Here is an 18,216-nt window from a genome sequence, read left to right on the forward strand (position 1 = left end):
GTTTATAATTATTATTAGTACTGATACTAAAGCTGTGATAAGACAAAAAGCTCACAATTAAATTATTGAAAGATATTGAGAAAGACTTTTTGACTAAAAATTTGTCATTGAATGTAATAGGTTTCTTTTAGTGTTTCAAAATGTATCATCTGTTGAATGTTTTTTGTAATGTTTGTAACAACATGTTTCTCCTCTTACAAGAACGCTTTTTATTAAGATAAATATTTCAGTGGATATGGTTGTAGAACACATGCTGAGTGACTTGGCATGCCCAGGCTTCTTGTGAATATTTAAGTGAACATCTTCTCTCCTGCTGTAACTACCCAGTCCTTGCTGACCCCTTGGCTTCACTCCTGCAAGGATGGAATGACCAGCTGCAGGGAAGCAGAGGCTTTCCACAAGACCTGCCACTGTTCACGCCCAGCGTTTCCACCGTGATCAGCAAACACACCAGCCAGAGTGGGGCTGACATGTCCGCTTCCACCTCCACCACAATCAAGACCACAGTGACAGTAGCATCAATGCCAGGTGTCCAGGGCGAGGGTCATGTCAACATTGGCAATGTTTCCCAGCAAGCGCCTCAAGTCTTGATGGAACAGGGATGGGGCTGCCCAGGAAATGACTCCACCGTGGTTACAATGTTGAAAACCTCTAATGGTCACAAGTCCGGCCGCAGTCAGAAAACTCTGGAGCTGGTGCCAGGGATGAAGGCAGACCTAGGCAGTGGTGGTGGTGGTGGTGTTGGGGAGGAGGAAGAGGAAGAAGTTTGTGAAATCACCGAGACGAGAGAGATGGAAGTGGTGGGAGTTGTCCTGGAGAGGAAGCAAAAGAAAAAGAAGAGAAGGAAGCCAAAGATAACAGAGCTGCAGGAGGAGGAGCCCGAAGACCCCCAGGCACGGAGAATAAAACAGTTCCTGACTGAACTGGAATCGGGGGACTTTCTCAAGACAGAGGGTGCTGCAGGGAGCCAGGTTGGCACAGGTACAGCTGAAGTTCCCATTTTAGAAAAGTCCCAGGTTATCTCTCCCTCCTCCTCCAAGGAAGATCAAAAGCAGGGGCGGGATGGAGAAGAATCTGAGCCCAGGGGCTCAACAAGTCATCCGGCAATGGCCACAGATAAGCAGAGACCTGCTCAAAGGAGAGAGGAGATGTGGGAGAGGGAGGAAGGAGCCTCCAGGAATAAGGGCAGAAAGAACAAGCAGCAGAGGAAGAAACATTTTGAAGAAGGGATGGAGAAGGTCTGGGGAGGCGAGGTTAAGCATCACGGTTCTTCAGTGCACAGCAAAAAGGAAACTGTCTCGACACAGGTCCAGCAGGCAGCATCAAAGAACACCCTTGATGTTGGCAAACAGAAGGTCTGTGAAGCTGGACCTGAGAAAGGCGCTGGCCTAGAGGAGGTCCATGACGGCACCTTACAGAAGGTTTCTAAAATTAACCTTAAAGAAGGCCTTATACCTGGGGTGAAAGAAGCCCATGCTCCTGCCCCTCCCACTGCCCCTTTGTTGAAAGATACCCCACCTTCTGCCCCTGCCCCTCCCAAAGCCCCTGGGGTGAAAGGAGCCCCAGCTTGTGCCCCTGTGTTGAAAGATGCCCCTCCCTCTCCCCCTGTCCCTCCCACTGCCCCTGGGGTAAAACAATCTTCTGCCCCTGAGGTGAAAGTAGCCACTGCTCCTGCACCTCCCACTGGCCTTGGGGTGAAAGGAGCCCCTGCTTCTGCTCCTCCCATTACCCCTTTGTTGAAAGATGCCCCTCCCTCTGCCCCTGCCCCTGGGGTGAAAGATGCCCCTCCCTCTCCCCCTGTCTCTCCCACTGCCCCTGGGGTAAAACAATCTTCTGCCCCTGGGGTGAAAGTAGCCACTGCTCCTGAACCTCTCACTGCCCCTGGGGTGAAAGGAGCCCCTGTTTCTGCTCCTCCCATTACCCCTTTGTTGAAAGATGCCCCTCCCTCTGCCCCTGCCCCTCCCACTGCCCCTGGGGTGAAAGATGCCCCTCCCTCTGCCCCTGCCCCTCCCACTGCCCCTGGGTTGAAAGAAGCCACCGCTTCTGCCCCTCCCGCTGCCCCTGGGGTGAAAGATGCCCCTTCCTCTGCCCCTCCCACTGCCCCTGGGGTGAAAGGAGCCCCTGCTTCTGCTCCTCCCATTACCCCTTTATTGAAAGTTGCCTTTCCCTCTGCCCCTGCCCCTCCCACTGCCCCTGGGGTGAAAGATGCCCCTCCCTCTGCCCCTGCCCCTCCCACTGCCCCTGGGATGAAAGAAGCCACCGCTTCTGCCCTTCCCACTGCCCCTGGGGTGAAAGATGCCCCTTCCTCTGCCCCTCCCACTGCTCCTGGGGTGAAAGGAGCCCCTGCTTCTGCCCCTCCCACTGCCCCTGGGGTGAAAGATGCCCCTCCCTCTGCCCCTGCCCCTCTCACTGTCCCTGGGGTGAAAGAAGCCATTGCTGCTCCTCCCACTGTCCCTGTGGTGAAGGATGCCCCTGAGATGAAAAAAGGCCCTGACCCGACAGAAGCCCCTTATACTGTCTACAGTGTTGGACCACAGCAGGTAAAACTGCCTGGCTCTCAGTTAGCCGTCCGAAGTGTTGATCTGAAAGGAACTTCTGACATGGTCAAGAAGGAAGTCAGTGGAATACATTCTCATGCAGTATGCAGTGCTGGTGGCACAAACAAAGGCCATGACTCTCAAAAACAGGTTTGCAAATTTGGGCCGGCAGAGGTTGTAGAAGAACGAGTGAATGTACCCAAGAAACCTCCTTCCACACTGCTAGCAGATATGTGCTCTAAACGAGATGTCTGTGAGCTTTCCTTGGGGGATAACATTGCCCCAGAAGTCCTGGAGCCTGCATTGGCCAAGGCTCCCGAAGTCAGCCTTGCTGTGCCCAGCAAATTTGAAACAGTACTTCCTGAGGGACAAATCCTCAAAGCAGCTTCCATGAAGCAGAAGAAGACTGAGAAGGACACTCACCCTGGGCACCAGCAGCAGACACTCACAGCTCTGACTCAAAAGAAGGACTTGCCAAAGGCGGCAAAGAAAGTTCTGAAAAAGAGTGAAGACAAGATGAGACCAAAAGAAGGGAGCGCTGCACCGGAGTTGAAGGGCTACGTAAGAGCCACGCAGTCGAGGTCAGCCCAGAGACCGGATAACAAGACCCCTGGTTCCAGAGTCCACGAGGAGCCGAGCTCGAGGCACGTGAGCTGTGAGGAGGAGAATGTGCTGCAGAGGACCGCTACTGGGCCAGATGAAGGTGCGTTTGTGCCAGCATGAGAACTGAGGGCCTCTGCGCGGCCCACAACCAAGCATGAGCTTCAGCTTGACTGATGACTTGCTTAAAAAAATTTAAATAAAATAATGCCCTGAGTGTTTGAAGGGGGAAGGTTTCGCTGATCTTCCCGGAGCACACAACTTGTTTGTTTGCTTAGCTTGGCTTATTCTTAACATTGTTTTTCTTACTAATTATTGCCGTGGCAAGGCTAGGGGCAGGCTTTGGTATGAGCACTGCTTTCACGTGAATGTCAAGTGCAGTGGCTTGAAATCATTGACATGAATGAAGCTTTTTGCACTCAAGCATAGCTAACTCCTCTCTGCTTTTCAAACTCTTTTCTAATCTTAGTGTGAAATTCGGCCAGCTTCCAATTCCGGTCCGGTTTGTGTTTCATGATCACAATAAAAGTCTGCCTTGTCGCTGTGCTTGTTCATTTTGAAGATTGCTGGAACATCTGTGTGTACTATTTGTTCTTGAGATGAGCTGAAAGCTGTAATTTCACTGGATGTGCGTCCAAGGGAAAGTGTTGCTTCTTGACGTTGGCTCTGTTTAGCTCTGCAGGGATCTGGCGGCAGCAACAAGTAACAAACTGCAGCTGATCGCTGATGGATTGGTAAAAAAAAAAAAAAGAACTAGAAATACAGTAAAACTATAGAGTACTGGAGATGGGGGCAGACATTGGTTTAATAACTCTGCACACACTCAGCGTTTTCTGTCTAACACTTTTGTGCATGAAAATATCTGCAGTGTAAGAGCATGAGTAGAAATCGGTGTAATTACAGAAGCAAGATTATAATGTAGTGTATTAATCTTACTAAATTAAATACTATAAGTCATACCTTAATACAGAACAGTGGAAAATATGGCCCTATGAGTTACTACCAGCGCTGCAGATATGGGTTGAGTTACTACCAGCGCTGCTGATATGGGTTTGGGTCTGGAGGTAACTTATCATCTATATTTTTAACACTGGGAGAGAATAATGTATTTTCAGGGTGTAAAATGCAACATTACCTTGAAGTCCTGAGTAATCTTGATTTAAATACTGTACAATCTTGGATGGTAATGGAGTAGGCATTAAAAAAAGAGCCTTCCATTTTAACTGCAATGTTACTTTGAACTACTGCACAACCACACATGTGTTCTACAAGGTTCTTTATCGACTTTTTTTTTCTAGCTATCTCACCGACTGCAAATTAATTACATTACTTGCAAACATTAAATTCTTAAACTCAGTGAACACTTTAAAACCTCAATATAAAGCCATACAGATAAATGGTTCCAGTTGGTATTTGCAGCTGGCCTAGGGTGTTTACAGTTCAACCTGTCTAGCTCCTGTGCTTACTGTAATTGGCTGCAAAGACAACAGGGCTAACCAGTGATTGGATAATATTTGTTGGATTGGTTTTTCTTGTGTGCAGTTTCCTAGTAGCCAAAGACGTTGAATTCTGGGAGATGTAGTTATTAGTGGAAGTTTTAGGGGTGGCGGGAGGGGAGGCAGACCAGCTGTGCAGCAGAATTGCTATGCATATTTTTAAGGATTTAATTTAAATGTAGTGCGTATTTTGGAAATTTTAATACATAAAAACGACAGGTATGCAGCTTACCTGGACAGCTGGTTACTACAGCCGGTTACACAGACCCCTGTTGGCAGTAATCTTGGAGTAACTTTTCGAAGGTTACATGTCGAAGCAGTGCAATATTGGACACCCTGGCTGACCTAGACCCCCCCCCCCCCCCATCTCTTCGCCATGCACTCCATTCATTTTATGACATGTATTTTTAATTACAAACGTGGTATCTGGTACAACTGCTACGATCTGACCACTGTAGATACTACATTGTAGGTTCTGATACGGCGCTACTCTAAAGGAGTACTAAGCTACAATTTGTATTAAAAAAATAAATGAAGGATATTCCATGATCATTCATGCATATTTTTTTGTTTTTTTATACCACATGTATTTTCCTGTTCATTTTCTTTCATAATTTCATTAGCCTAACAAACATTTTCGCTGTTGGTTGTTGTATTCTGGCTCTCTAAAGCTCTTACTGTTGACAGCCATGTTACTTAGCAACCGGTTTAGGGGTCCTTCAGCAACTGCAGTACAAATTTCATTTTGCACATTGCGTACGTTATCAGTTTTAATAACACTGGAAGCAGAAATCGGACCCCCCCCCCCCCCCCCTTTCCTCTAAAACTAAAGATCCTAGTTGGCTTGTCAGAAATATGGTGTACTGGTGTTCAGTTTTAGTAGAAATGTTGACGGACAGACTTCTCTGTAAAACATGGTGGCCACCATGATAGTTTTGATAGTCCTAATAAACCTGTCCTTGCTAATATTTAAATCCAGACTACATAAAAAGTTTTGTGTATTTTCATTTACCGTAATGATGGATTCAACAGCAAGAAATTGTTTCCATGTCTTCTCAGAGCTTATTAACCCCTTGATTTCTGGGAGCTAGCAGCCCCTTGGCCTTTAAAAAAATAAAAAAATAAAATAAAATTTTTATTGCCTCACTTCGCTCGGCACATGCTCTGATTTTCTCCTTTCAGAAGTTGGCATCTCTGCTGGTACTATGTTACGGTCAAGAAAACTGTGTTAGGAAGCTGTGCTTTTTGACTGTCTTGTACCTTCATTGGTTTCCTTCCTGTCGATAACCAATCGTCTGCTTCCCCTATTGACTGACACGCTTTCAGCCATTAGCCAGCTTTGACCCAGAATACACTGCTGAGGTGAAATGACCCAGGAAGTGCAAACAGTACTGAGGTGAAATGAAGTGGAAGTGCAAAATGAATATAATTTGTGGAATTATTTTGTTAGCAACAACTACTTCAAAAAGATAAAGGAATGCTGGAATTGAACCTAAAACTGTACCCTAAGTGGTTGAAACGATCTAATGAACCATGATGTCCCTACCTCTGTTGGTCCAGCGTTTTTTTTTTTAATTGTACCAGCCGACACTTGTTACCCTGTCAGAGTTCATTTTATTTTACTCGTACCTCTCAAGGATCAGTTTACACCAGGGGTGAAGGATTCATTTTAATTTCCTAACCCTTTTAAACTTTTAAGGTTAAACATGTTTCAATGTTTGAAATGTAAACATATTTGGAATGTCATTAACCACTACAGAGAAGCCATAACAAGAAACACATCGATCAGTGTTTTAAAATAAATGACTGCAATATCAATGTGTATAAGACTTATAAAGATGTGTACAATAACACTCTGTGTATATAGAACAGACTGTGCATAAATACAGAACATTAAACAAATAACCTAACACTATGTTGTCACTACTGCATAAAACACGAAGGCCTGTGTTACAACATACCATCAAAAACTCTCCATTAGAGGTCAGTGGTCATTGTAACACAGAAACAAATACTCTATTCTTGTATAACTGGATATTTAGTTTGACCCCCTCCCCCCCTCTATAGCCTTTCTTCTCTATATCACAAATTGGTAGAGTTTTCTATCTGAGCTTGTTCTTTTGATATGTATGCAGTGTGACCTCAATCTGTTACTGATCACTGCCACAGTGTTCGATAGTGTTACCTCTTACCATTAAAAACAGAAGACTTTTACTATAGAGCAGGGTGCGCTTTAACAGGTACACATTACTGTAGGGTTGTTAATGGTTTAGAGTTTAAACACCAGCCAATTGTCAGGCATTTACAATTTTGTCTGAATGTTTTAAGTGTTGTCAGAACTATGGAGGCCAACTACAGGTGTTCACTTTACTGTTTACAGAGCAGTAAGGATTATACACTACTGTGCAAAAGTTTTAGGCAGGTGTGAAAAAATGCTGTAAAGTAAGAATGCTTTCAAAAATAGACATGTTAATAGTTTATATTTATCAATTAACAAAATGCAAAGTGAGTGAACAGAAGAAAAATCTACATCAAATCAATATTTGATGTGACCACCCTTTGCCTTCAAAACAGCATCAATTCTTCTAGGTACGCTTGCACACAGTTTTTGAAGGAACTCTGCAGGTAGCTTGGCCCAAACATCTTGGAGAAGTAACCACAGCTCTTCTGTGGATTTAAGCAGCCTCAGTTGCTTCTCTCTCTTCATGTAATCCCAGACAGACTCGATTATGTTGAGATCAGGGCTCTGTGGGGGCCGTACCATCACTTCCAGGACTCCTTGTTCTTCTTTACGCTGAAGATAGTTCTTAATGACTTTCACTGTATGTTTGGGGTCGTTGTCATGCTGCAGAGTAAATTTGGGGCCAATCAGATGCCTCCCTGATGGTATTGCGTGATGGATGAGTAGCTGCCTGTACTTCTCAGCATTGAGGAGACCATTAATTCTGACCAAATCCCCAACTCCATTTGCAGAAATGCAGCCCCAAACTTGCAAGGAACCTCCACCATGCTTCACTGTTGCCTGCAGACACTCATTCGTGTACCGCTCTCCAGCCCTTCGGCAAACAAACTGCCTTCTGCTACAGCCAAATATTTCTAATTTTGACTCATCAGTCCAGAGCATCTGCTGCCATTTTTCTGCACCCCAGTTCCTGTGTTTTCGTGCATAGTTGAGTCGCTTGGCCTTGTTTCCACGTCAGAGGTGTGGCTTTTTGGCCGCAAGTCTTCCATGAAGGCCACTTCTGACCAGACTTCTCTGGACAGTAGATGGGTGTACCAGGGTTCCACTGTTTTCTGCCAATTCTGAGCTGATGGCATTGCTGGACATCTTTCGATTGCGAAGGGAAGTAAGCATGATGTGTCTTTCATCTACTGCAGTAAGTTTCCTTGGCCGACCATTGCGTCTTCGGTCCTCAACTTTACCTGTTTCTTTGTGCTTCTTCAAAAGAGCTTGGACAACACATCTGGAAACCCCTGTCTGCCTTGAAATTTCTGCCTGGGAGAGACCTTGCTGATGCAGTATAACTACCTTGTGTCTTGCTGCTGTGCTCAGTCTTGCCATGGTGTATGACTTTTGACAGTAAACTGTCTTCAGCAACCTCACCTTGTTAGCTGAGTTTGGCTGTTCCTCACCCAGTTTTATTCCTCCTACACAGCTGTTTCTGTTTCAGTTAATGATTGTGTTTCAACCAACGTATTGAATTGATGATCATTAGCACCTGTTTGGTATAATTGTTTAATCATACACCCGACTATATGCCTACATAATCCCTGACTTTGTGCAAGTGTACCTAGAAGAATTGATGCTGTTTTGAAGGCAAAGGGTGGTCACACCAAATATGGATTTGATTTAGATTTTTCTTCTGTTCACTCACTTTGCATTTAGTTAATTGATAAATATAATCTATTAACATGTCTATTTTTGAAAGCATACTTACTTTACAGCATTTTTTCACACCTGCCTAAAACTTTTGCACAGTACTGTACTGTTTGCAGTAATTTAGAAAATGGAGATGGAGAGATTCTCATGGTGGCTTTTGATAACAAACATTCCCATCATGTTCACATTTAAACTTTTAGGAAATGAAATGCAAACTAATGCCTCTGATTTGCTGCCTGTATGTGAGACAGGCTGACCTCTTACTGAGTCATGCACTTTGTTTTTCAATCTATTATACTCTGCATTGTGAGAGAGATTCTTGCGGAATAGGGAGTCTTGGAATTCATTAAATAGCTCTGGTGTTGTTTGATAACTCATCAGCTAATAATCTTATCTAATAAAAGAGAATTGGAACCACGTCATAAAACACTGACTAGCTCACCGTGAGGACTGTTTTATCTTTATTTGTTTTATTGTGACTAAACTTCCATAGCAACAGAATGTTGTTTTTCCATGTCACGTTTTGAGTTGTTGATTTTTACTTTTTTTGCTTTCATTTCAAAGCTAGTTGAATATATGTGTGTGTGTGTGTGTGTGTGTATATATATATATATATATATATATATATATATATATATAAAATCAAGATCCTGTAAATACCCTCACTTTATTTTTTTTAATGCATATTTTAGCTGATAAAAAAAAAAAGAAATTACATAGAAGAAAAAACAAAAAACAAACCTGAATTCATACATAAGATTGAGCATTCAAAATTGAGTTGTCTTTTTCTCTTGGTCCTGGGTGCCGTTGCAGTATCTTCTCTAGGCCAAGCTGCATGCTCAGCTGGTTGGGTGCTAACGGAAATAGCTCCTAATTAGAGCTGCTGCCTCTCAGAAGAACTGACAAGGAGCCGATCGGCAAGGAGATGAGAGACCGTTGCCATAGAGATAGTGGGGCAGGGCTGCCTGGTAAAAATGGAGTTTGGTAAAAAGCCATTAGAGGAATGAGTCTAATCTCCAAACCAGAATAGAAACCCTCCTTTTTGTTTGAGACTGCAGCATAAAAGCTGGAAATCCCTGATTTTGAAGTCTTTAAAAGTCATAAAAGGTGTTGAGACCCTAACCAAAACTTTAAGTGCAGCGCAGAAAGCAGGAAATTAATGGGATATAGACGTTTGGACCGAGGGTTAGAGACACCCCTTATAAATGTTTGCTAGGATCAGAAGACAAACAGTTGGGAATTACATGGAGATAGACAGGGCAGAGGGAATGAGACACAATAAAACATCGTGAAAGCATGGTAAAGCATAGTCAAGCATTGTACAGAATAATGAGGTATGGTAAAACATATTGTTAAACATGGTAAACCTGTGTAAACTATGGTAAATACATAGTATAACCATGGGAAAACTGCAATAATGCCATGCAAAAATACAGTGTTAAATATTTATAAGGGACGTCTTTGCACAGGGAGTGGTGAGTGTATGGAATGGATTACCTTGTCAACTTGGCCTGACCTGACAAAGAGACCAATCGCAACTAAAAACCGGATGAGCACTGATGTGCCGAGATGCCTCTTCTTGATTTGTTCATCTTTTCATGTTCTTCTTCTTCCCTGATTCCTTTTGTCTCCTTCTCCTTCGCTTCCCTCCCTTTCTGTGATTCCTCTCCGATTATCTGGTTCACAAAGCGGACACCTCGGCGTGAATTCTGAGCTGGATTCTACAGCATTGTCTTTTAGGAAACTGCTCGTCTGGCTTTGCAAACAGCGATACTCGCGGATCACCACAAGGAACTGGAGAATGTGTGTACTCGCTGATACATTCGCTGACAAAAATTATGGGCGCCCTACACTTAGTGTAAGATAATTCAAGAAAACATGTAAAATACAAGCATTTAGTTACATTCACCACTAATTAATATAACAAAGACACAAATACACAATATCTGGTAGCTTAACAAACAATCTTCATAGCGTAACTTAAGAATTTAAAATATTTGTTAATGGCAGAAGTATTGTCAACCATAACATAGTAATTAAGCTACATTATAAAGTCAGCTAGGTAATTATTTCCAACATCTGTTGAAGAACGTTTTGGCAACACAGCCGGTGATAGTCGAGACGAAGGAGTTTAATTCATGAGCAGAGCAAACAGCAACAGTAAAACAACTTTTCTCAAATAATGGACCACAGTATGTTTGGAGATATTTTAGCAGTTCAGTGATTGGAGACGTTCATATGACTGAAGATCGAATTAATTCAGCTATGTATCAAAACATTCTACAAAGTACAATGATACCATCAGCTCGTAGGCTGATTGGCAGGCAGTTTATCTTCCAACACGACAACGGAATTCTCGAATCCCCAGACCTCAATCCAATAGAAATGCTTTGGACTGATCTGAAAAAACTCTGTAGCCAAGCATTGTGTATCCAATCAGTTTGAGCTGAAGGAAATGGAGGACACACACAATACTAAAGCAGGGGTGCCTATACTTTTGTCATGAATGAATACTTCAAATAAAATGTTTTTTTGTTTTTTGATATGTTAAATTGTTAGAAGTGTGTATTTAGCATTTTTTTTTTTTGTGGTTAAAGTTAATTAAATGCTTGCCCTTACTCTGTTGTCTTGAGTTACGATATAATAAGCATAGGGTGCCAATACTTTTATCAATGACTGTATGTGCTTATGGAGCAGTCCGTTTTTTGGTTTAGTTTTTTTCTCCATGGGCAAGTTTGTGATCTTTCGTGTCTTTATCACCCTTTGAAAGTTTGCCACAGTAAAGTCATAGCAAAGTGTAATAAAGCACAGTGAAATGGTAAATCATATTCAAAGATTGTAAAGCACAAAGAGGTATGGTGAAAAAAACATGGGAAACTTTAGTAAATACAAAGTGTCCGAATACTACATCATTTTAGTAAGGAGTATGATTTTATTTTATTAAGTGATTTAATTTAGAAATTAATTAAAGTTAAAGACTTGAGCAAAAGTGACTGAAGACAGTAAGCTGATTGGGAGAAACATTTTCTTATTTTATTATTGAGAGGCTGTGCATTTCTTTTTGAAATGCACAATGAAAAGTGAAACTGTTTAGAAAAAAGCTGCAAGAAGCAAAACTAGTTTAAATAATATTTGCAAACTGCTAACTGAATGTGATGAACTTTTAAAAGGGCATTTCCACAAATTCCATAGGTCTTCTAAGTAATATTGCTCAGCTGGATTGCTGAAACGAGTGAATTACTGTAAACTTCAATTCAGATGCAAAAACAGGACCAGGTGAGGTATTCAGATTTATACTGTGCTGAGAATATTCTACAGCAAATTCGGCTTCTGACAGCTGTTACAAAAGAGGCTGAGTAGTCTGCTTCTGGCTGCATGAGAATACACAGTACACAGCTTTTGACTTCTGTCACATCGTGTCTGCTTGCTGTGCACTGTACAGTACTCCCTTCAGTAACTCACTAATTTGTTTAATTCATGGATAGGTCGTGTTGACAGTAAATTGTAAACGTCCTGTATTTTCCGGTATAAAGGCCTGTCACTAACGTGTGTCATATAGTAAAATAATTCAAAAGATATGGAAATGTCTACTCTGTCTCTTATCATATGAGTGTCTTCACTTTTTGCACTGTTGTCCACCCAAAGACCTCAGGAGAAGATGCTTTTTTACCATAAGAGACCAGGTCCATTGTGAGCTCTGTCTGCTAAAGGAAGGGGGCAGTGGGAAGGGTTTAGGGGTGTTTCAGATGTTTATTTTCAGCTTTGTCTCTAAATGAAACGACCTCATGATAAGACTCTGGACTGACAGAGTGGCAGAGCTGGGCCTGTGTGATGCATATAATTAACTTCCTCTGTGGCAGGGCTGGCATTCTCTGATAAGGGGATCCTGTCTGCTCTGGCATGGGGGCTGATTGGATTAGGGGATATAAACTATGTGCAGTCTGTCAGCTGCAACTTCATAAGGCACTCCTCATTCTCACTTGACACGGGTCACTTTGGATTGAGCAGCTTGCCCTCCTCTTCCTCTGCGTAATGAAGCCGTATTCTCTTCTTCTAACCGGTGAGTGCACCATCAGGTCTGGTCAGTTGTGCTGGCGTGTGTGTTAACTGTTGTTAACAAACACAGTCAGCCTAAAAAAGTATCAGGAGTAACTCCCTCTGAGCTAGTGGGGTACTCCATGGCTTGGCACCAGAGTTGTTGTGTCAGTAAGCTGGAAGAGGCATTAATAGGGAGTATGCCAGCTGGGGGGTGGGGAGAAGAAAAAATGTAAAGATTGTGTGTCTGTGTGTCATAGATGTTGATTTCACCAAATTCACAGACAGATATTTGTACAATTGTGTGAGCCGGGCTGCCAAATTACTTGGTACTTTATTCAGAGTTCTTGATCACGTGATCACCTGTTTTGTTTCCAGTTGCGTGTATTCTCACACTGGAGATAGTGAAGATAAATAGAAGGTGATTTGAAAGCCCCCAGATTTGATAGAAACAGTCCCCAGTGATATTTCCGTTCCTAAGGAGAGCAAGTTTGGCTGTGTGGTACAATGAGGTTCGCAGTCTGATTGAATCATTCCCACATCATCCTTTTGTTTGTGTTTGCTTTGGTTGTTTCAAGGTTGTCTCCATTATTACCAAGGAAGATTCTTTCTTTCACTAGCTCTGTCAGACGTAATTGGACTTGACGGGTCTAGAGAGCGAATCTTTTCCAGTCTGATTTAGGTAATTTCTTTATGTATATCAGTTCGTTTGGTGCCTCTTTTTAGTGGCATCATCCGCTTCAAAATATAGTTAAACAATCATACAAAAAAATGATTTATGGAATTAGTCAAAAACAAGTTTGCTTAAATTCCTCACAAGTAGAAAGCTCATTAATAAAAAGGAAATGAATCAAGAATAATCTCCGTTCTCCTTCCTAGAGGCTGTTCAGTGGAACATCCATATGGGTCAAATGGTTTCTGAAAATAATTTATATATACTGTGCACGTGTGTATGTGTGTATATATATATATATAGAAAGAGAGAGAGAGAGACTGGAATTAATTTGATGTGTTCCCTTTTTGCTATTGGTGTTAAAGGGAAGGACGAACCAGAAGAGGGTCTCAAGGGAGAGAGAAAGAGAGAGGGATAATCATTATTCATGAGGACCGCTGCATCCCTGATTTTTGTCAGCGTATGAATAGCTAGTAAGCTGGGGTTGTGTGTGAGTGTGTACGGGTCATGTGACAGCCAGAGATGCTGACGTGATGTGAGAGCCTGGAGAATTAACCAAGCTGGCAGCAAAGCGAGTAGAGCTTCATTTGCTTCTTCTAGGTGTCAGAGAGAGAGAGAGAGAGAGAGAGAGAGAGAAAGAGAAGACAAAAAGAGAAATAAACATTTACAAAGAAGCAAAGGGAGAGGTGAGAGAGTGATATATATAGAGAGTGTAAGAGAGCGAGGGAAACGTCACAATGTCAGCTCTCTCCAACCAGCCAGCTGCTGCTCCTTTTTCTGAGTACAGCGAGCTGTGCAAATCCACTACCCACCCCGAGCGGCCCGGCAGCGCTGTCCTGCAAGATGGGCAGCAGCAGCAGAAGAGCAAGGATTACAGTGCATCTGAGTGGGAGTGGCAGAGGACTGAAGGCAAGCTAAATGAAATTGGGGTCCAAATGAGTCTGGGGGGACAGCCCAAGGCAGCAGCAGAGGGTCTGGAGGGGAAGGGAGCCGGGCTCACCGATGAGGACAAGCTGTGCTTCTTCGAGGGTCAGGGTGTGGAGAAGGACCTGAAAGTGCCAGCACAGAGGAGTGCTAGGCAGGCTTGTAACTCCCTGGGCAGTGCTGGGGAGAGTCCGGAGAGCCCACTGTCCTTCTCCTCCTCCTTATTCGGGAAGTCTCCAGTTTCTCCCAGCGGCAAAATGATGGCCACTACACTTGCAGTCACTGTAGTCGGGATGGAGAAAGAAACAGGCAGGAGTAGTAATGGGGCGCAGAGCGCATCGATCGGAAAGTTACTGCCCGAAGTGTCCATCTCAGCAGACTGTGAGGAGGAGACGACCAGCGTGTGGAACCCGCACTTCCACCTGCAGCCGGAGCCAAGCACGAAGGGAGAGAACTGCAAGCAGGAAGAGACACCCAACTACTGTGTGATAGGAATTGTCAACGACAACTACCTGGAGGGAGGCATCGGGTTCGAGCAGAAATCCAGCCCCCTGGCCATGGCAACGATGGCCAAAATGGCCCCTGTGTTGATTACATCGCGAGAGGCAGGAGAGGATACTAGGGATGAAGCAGAGCCATTCCTGAGTGGCCGAGCCACGCAGCAGCGGCGTGCCATGCGCCGCGCCATGTCAGAGTGCTCCCACCTCTCCGTGCCAGACAGTCTTGAGCTGCCGGACAAGTACCCTGTGCTGCCGGCCCAGGGTGACGGGCTGCTGTCTCCCGGCCCCAACGCCAGGAAGTCACTGTCCCAGATCAAGAGGTCCATGACTGTGTCAGAAGAGCAGAGCTGTGCTCTGTCGCCATTCGGCAGTGAAATGCCTTGTGTGGCTGAAAAGAATGATGTGAGGACCCAGCAGCCGCAGCAGCAAATGGAGGAACTTTGTGGCCAGCACAACCATGCAGCTGGGCTGAACTTTCCCCACACCCACCTGGAGGGCATTCCTGAAGTGAGAACCATCAGCGGCACCAGTAGTGTCGAGGTCCAAGGAGAAAAGCCGGCAGGACAGGAAGGAGGCAAGGCCGATATGAAAACCGCGTCCACTCAAGATAAACCCACAAACACCCACACCACCAGCACATTGGTTCATGCCCCAGATGGTAAGTGACCCTGTGATTTGCTTTTGCCATGTACAATGTCAGGAGCTATCTTTAAAAAAAAAAAAAAAAAAAAAAGTGGCTGTGCCCCTAGTGGTGCAGTTTAGTCTGAGTTTGGACAAAGGGTGATGTAAAGAGATTTAGAAGGAGAAAAATTAGGGGATTAGGGATTGAAACAGAGGATTAAGGACGGGAGGTTGAGAAAGAATACCCAATTTGAGGGTGAAATGGGATGATTTGGGGTTGATCGAGTGTTGAGAATATGTGTTTTGTGTATTTCTGTGCAGTTTCTAGGGCAGCTAGCTCAGTGCTGGACATAGCTGAGGTTGGAGGGCAGATCAAAGCTGCTAGAAAGCAGAATTACTGCAGATAATCTGCAACAATCAAAGAGCAGGGGGCTGTATTATCTGCATACAATCAGACTTTGCATTGGTACTGTTTACAAATAACATTGCTATTCTATTCCTATAATGTACAGTATTTTTCTTTTGGTAAATCATTGTGCATTTACATTTGCATGAATGTGTATTTGTGTATGCATACCGATACAGACGTACTGAGTGAATGCATATTAGTATTGATTAATGGATGCAATTGATATGTGTTTTCCTTGTTTAATACCAAGCTTTAATTACACAGAACTCTTGGAAATAAAAAGGATACACTGAAGTCTTTAAGAAGTACAATTTGAAGTGCATTTAAAAGCTGGGGATTTGAGTTGTAGAAATGCCTGTCAGTTACATTATTCTTTGTTTGACTGTTTCCTAGTCTTCCATGTTTTTGTATATCTTTTCTTTTTTTCTGATGATCCCAAACTCTCTCAGAATGAAGGAGGCTTCTTAAGAAAAAAAAAATTGATTCACAGGTGCGGAAAGGTGTGTGTTTTTATAACTGGTTTTCAAAACAGTGCCCTCTGTCAAAACACAAGGTCTTAAGAAAAACTAAAGACATGCTTTACCGGAATGGGCTTGAGCTAAAAAGACAAGAATGGTATGCAATAAAGTGTGTCACCGATTTATACCAAACCACATTTGGTTTCTGATACCTTCACTGTGCCCCAGTGCAGCAGGAACTGTAAGTGCTGGGGCAGTTATTGGAGTATGCGGGCAAACACTGCTTGGAATGTATTCTATGGCAATGTTGACCATATGTGTATTTGTTCACATAACAGAAACCACTGTATGAAAACGATATCGTGCAAAGGAAACCAATGCATATGTGAGGTCTGAAAAAAATAGCACACGTTCTACTATACAGAAAAATGTTTCTCTCCCGTCTTTAACAGATCATGTTAGGTGGTTCCAGGTTTGTTATAATTTCATGAGATTTATAAATTTTTTTAAATAAAAAAAAGTACTTGAATATTTGTTTTTATTTTGAAAGTAATTTTCCCATGTTCGTCATTGTGCTATTAACTGCACATTGTCTGTCTACTGTAAATCCGCCGTATAGATTTCCCTTATCTGTTAATGTCAGCTATAAAATGTCAGCTTCTTCAATTCATAATGAGACTTGGTTGGTCAAAAGAGGTTGTTTTTATTCAAACGGGAGAGATCGAGAAGAAGCATTGAGCAAGTAGAGTGACGGACAGAAGGACAGACTGGAAAGCAGCGAGCAAGCAGAGTGACGGACAGAAGGACAGACTGGGTACGTTCTGTACGCTCGCTCGGTGAACTGTGCTGCAGTGCTCTTATCCTGGCATTCGTTATGTAACTTCTGTGGAGCACAGACAGGGTTCTGTTCTCCAGGCTTCATTAGGGGGCTGAGACTGGGAGCTTCACTGGGGTGGGTTTAACCCACTAGCTGGCACTAGCTCAACCCCCCAATACATCCCTTACAAAAGTATACCACAGTGAGAGCCCGCAAAGTGTATTAAACATAGTGAAGCATAGGTAGGCATTGGAAAGTACAGAGGATTATGGTCAAATGTAATCTTGTCGTAGTACAGTATATCCATAGGAAAACTGCAAAATGTCCGTGCACATTTACTGTCATAAGGATTTATAAGGGACTGGCTCCCTCTGAAAATCATTCCTTGTTCCCATGCAGCAGAATCGTCAAATAGACTATTCATTCAATACCTGTTTGTTCCAAGCAGAAGCCCACACCTGCTGTGCTTGCAAATCAAGCAGCATCGAACTAGTATTCAAGACACAATTCTTAAATAACTTCTGTAGGAAGTAGAAATCATCAAGTTGTGTTAATTTCATTTGTAGTATGTGTAGATGGGATTTAGAAGGGAGGGCAATTGAATGTGTTTAAATGGCTAGCGTAGTAATTAATCATATGAAATGGCTGAAGTAGTTATTATTATTATGTATATTAATAGTGGTAGGGAGCTTGGGTGTAGTCCCATATTGGTTGGAGTATTTTGCTTTTCTTGCTGTATGTTTGGTGGTAATGGGTTGGTGCACAGAGGAAACATTTAGAATGAAAGTATTTTCATGTTCAAAGAACGCAACTAAAAAGTGTAATACTTTTACAAAATGTCGGGTCAAAATATTTTTAACGAAATCAAAATGTTTTGAACAAAAATATGCAAGACTGGAATCTAACTTTGTTTATTTCTAGAGAAGTGGGTAGCCCCAAATAAAGACTTTTTTTTTAATTTTTTTTAGCGAAACTAATTGATAGATTTGCCATCAGAGATTCTGAGAAATGACGAAGAATTGCTAGCAGTTTACATAATGGGTAAAAACTGAGAACTGATGTTTATGACATTTTGTGCAGAACATTAAATATAATATAATATAAATGTAATATAAAAACTGTAATAGTTTTTGTTATGTTGTAGTGGTTTTAAATGCAGGTAAAAGGATAGTTGCGCCATAGTTCAAATGTAATCTAAGGGCATATGTTTTGTTATTTGGGTGAGAACCTGGCTTTTCTAGAATAACTGGACAGATTGTACCGTAT

General features: G+C 42.8%; 1 protein-coding gene across 13 annotated transcripts in view; it reads left to right on the forward strand.

Annotated features, from left to right (window-relative positions):
* Positions 1-18,216, forward strand: part of LOC121312817 (microtubule-associated protein 4-like) — a 128,506-nt gene that overhangs the window by 74,023 nt on the left and 36,267 nt on the right. For all 13 annotated transcript variants that reach the window (XM_041244615.1, XM_041244609.1, XM_041244603.1 and 10 more), the window contains one exon: positions 328-3,240. In XM_041244615.1, coding sequence (XP_041100549.1) covers positions 328-3,240 — 2,913 coding nt within the window. The remainder of the gene's footprint in view (positions 1-327; positions 3,241-18,216) is intronic.

The sequence above is a fragment of the Polyodon spathula genome, chromosome 3 (assembly GCF_017654505.1).
Source record: "Polyodon spathula isolate WHYD16114869_AA chromosome 3, ASM1765450v1, whole genome shotgun sequence".
Taxonomy (NCBI): domain Eukaryota; kingdom Metazoa; phylum Chordata; class Actinopteri; order Acipenseriformes; family Polyodontidae; genus Polyodon; species Polyodon spathula.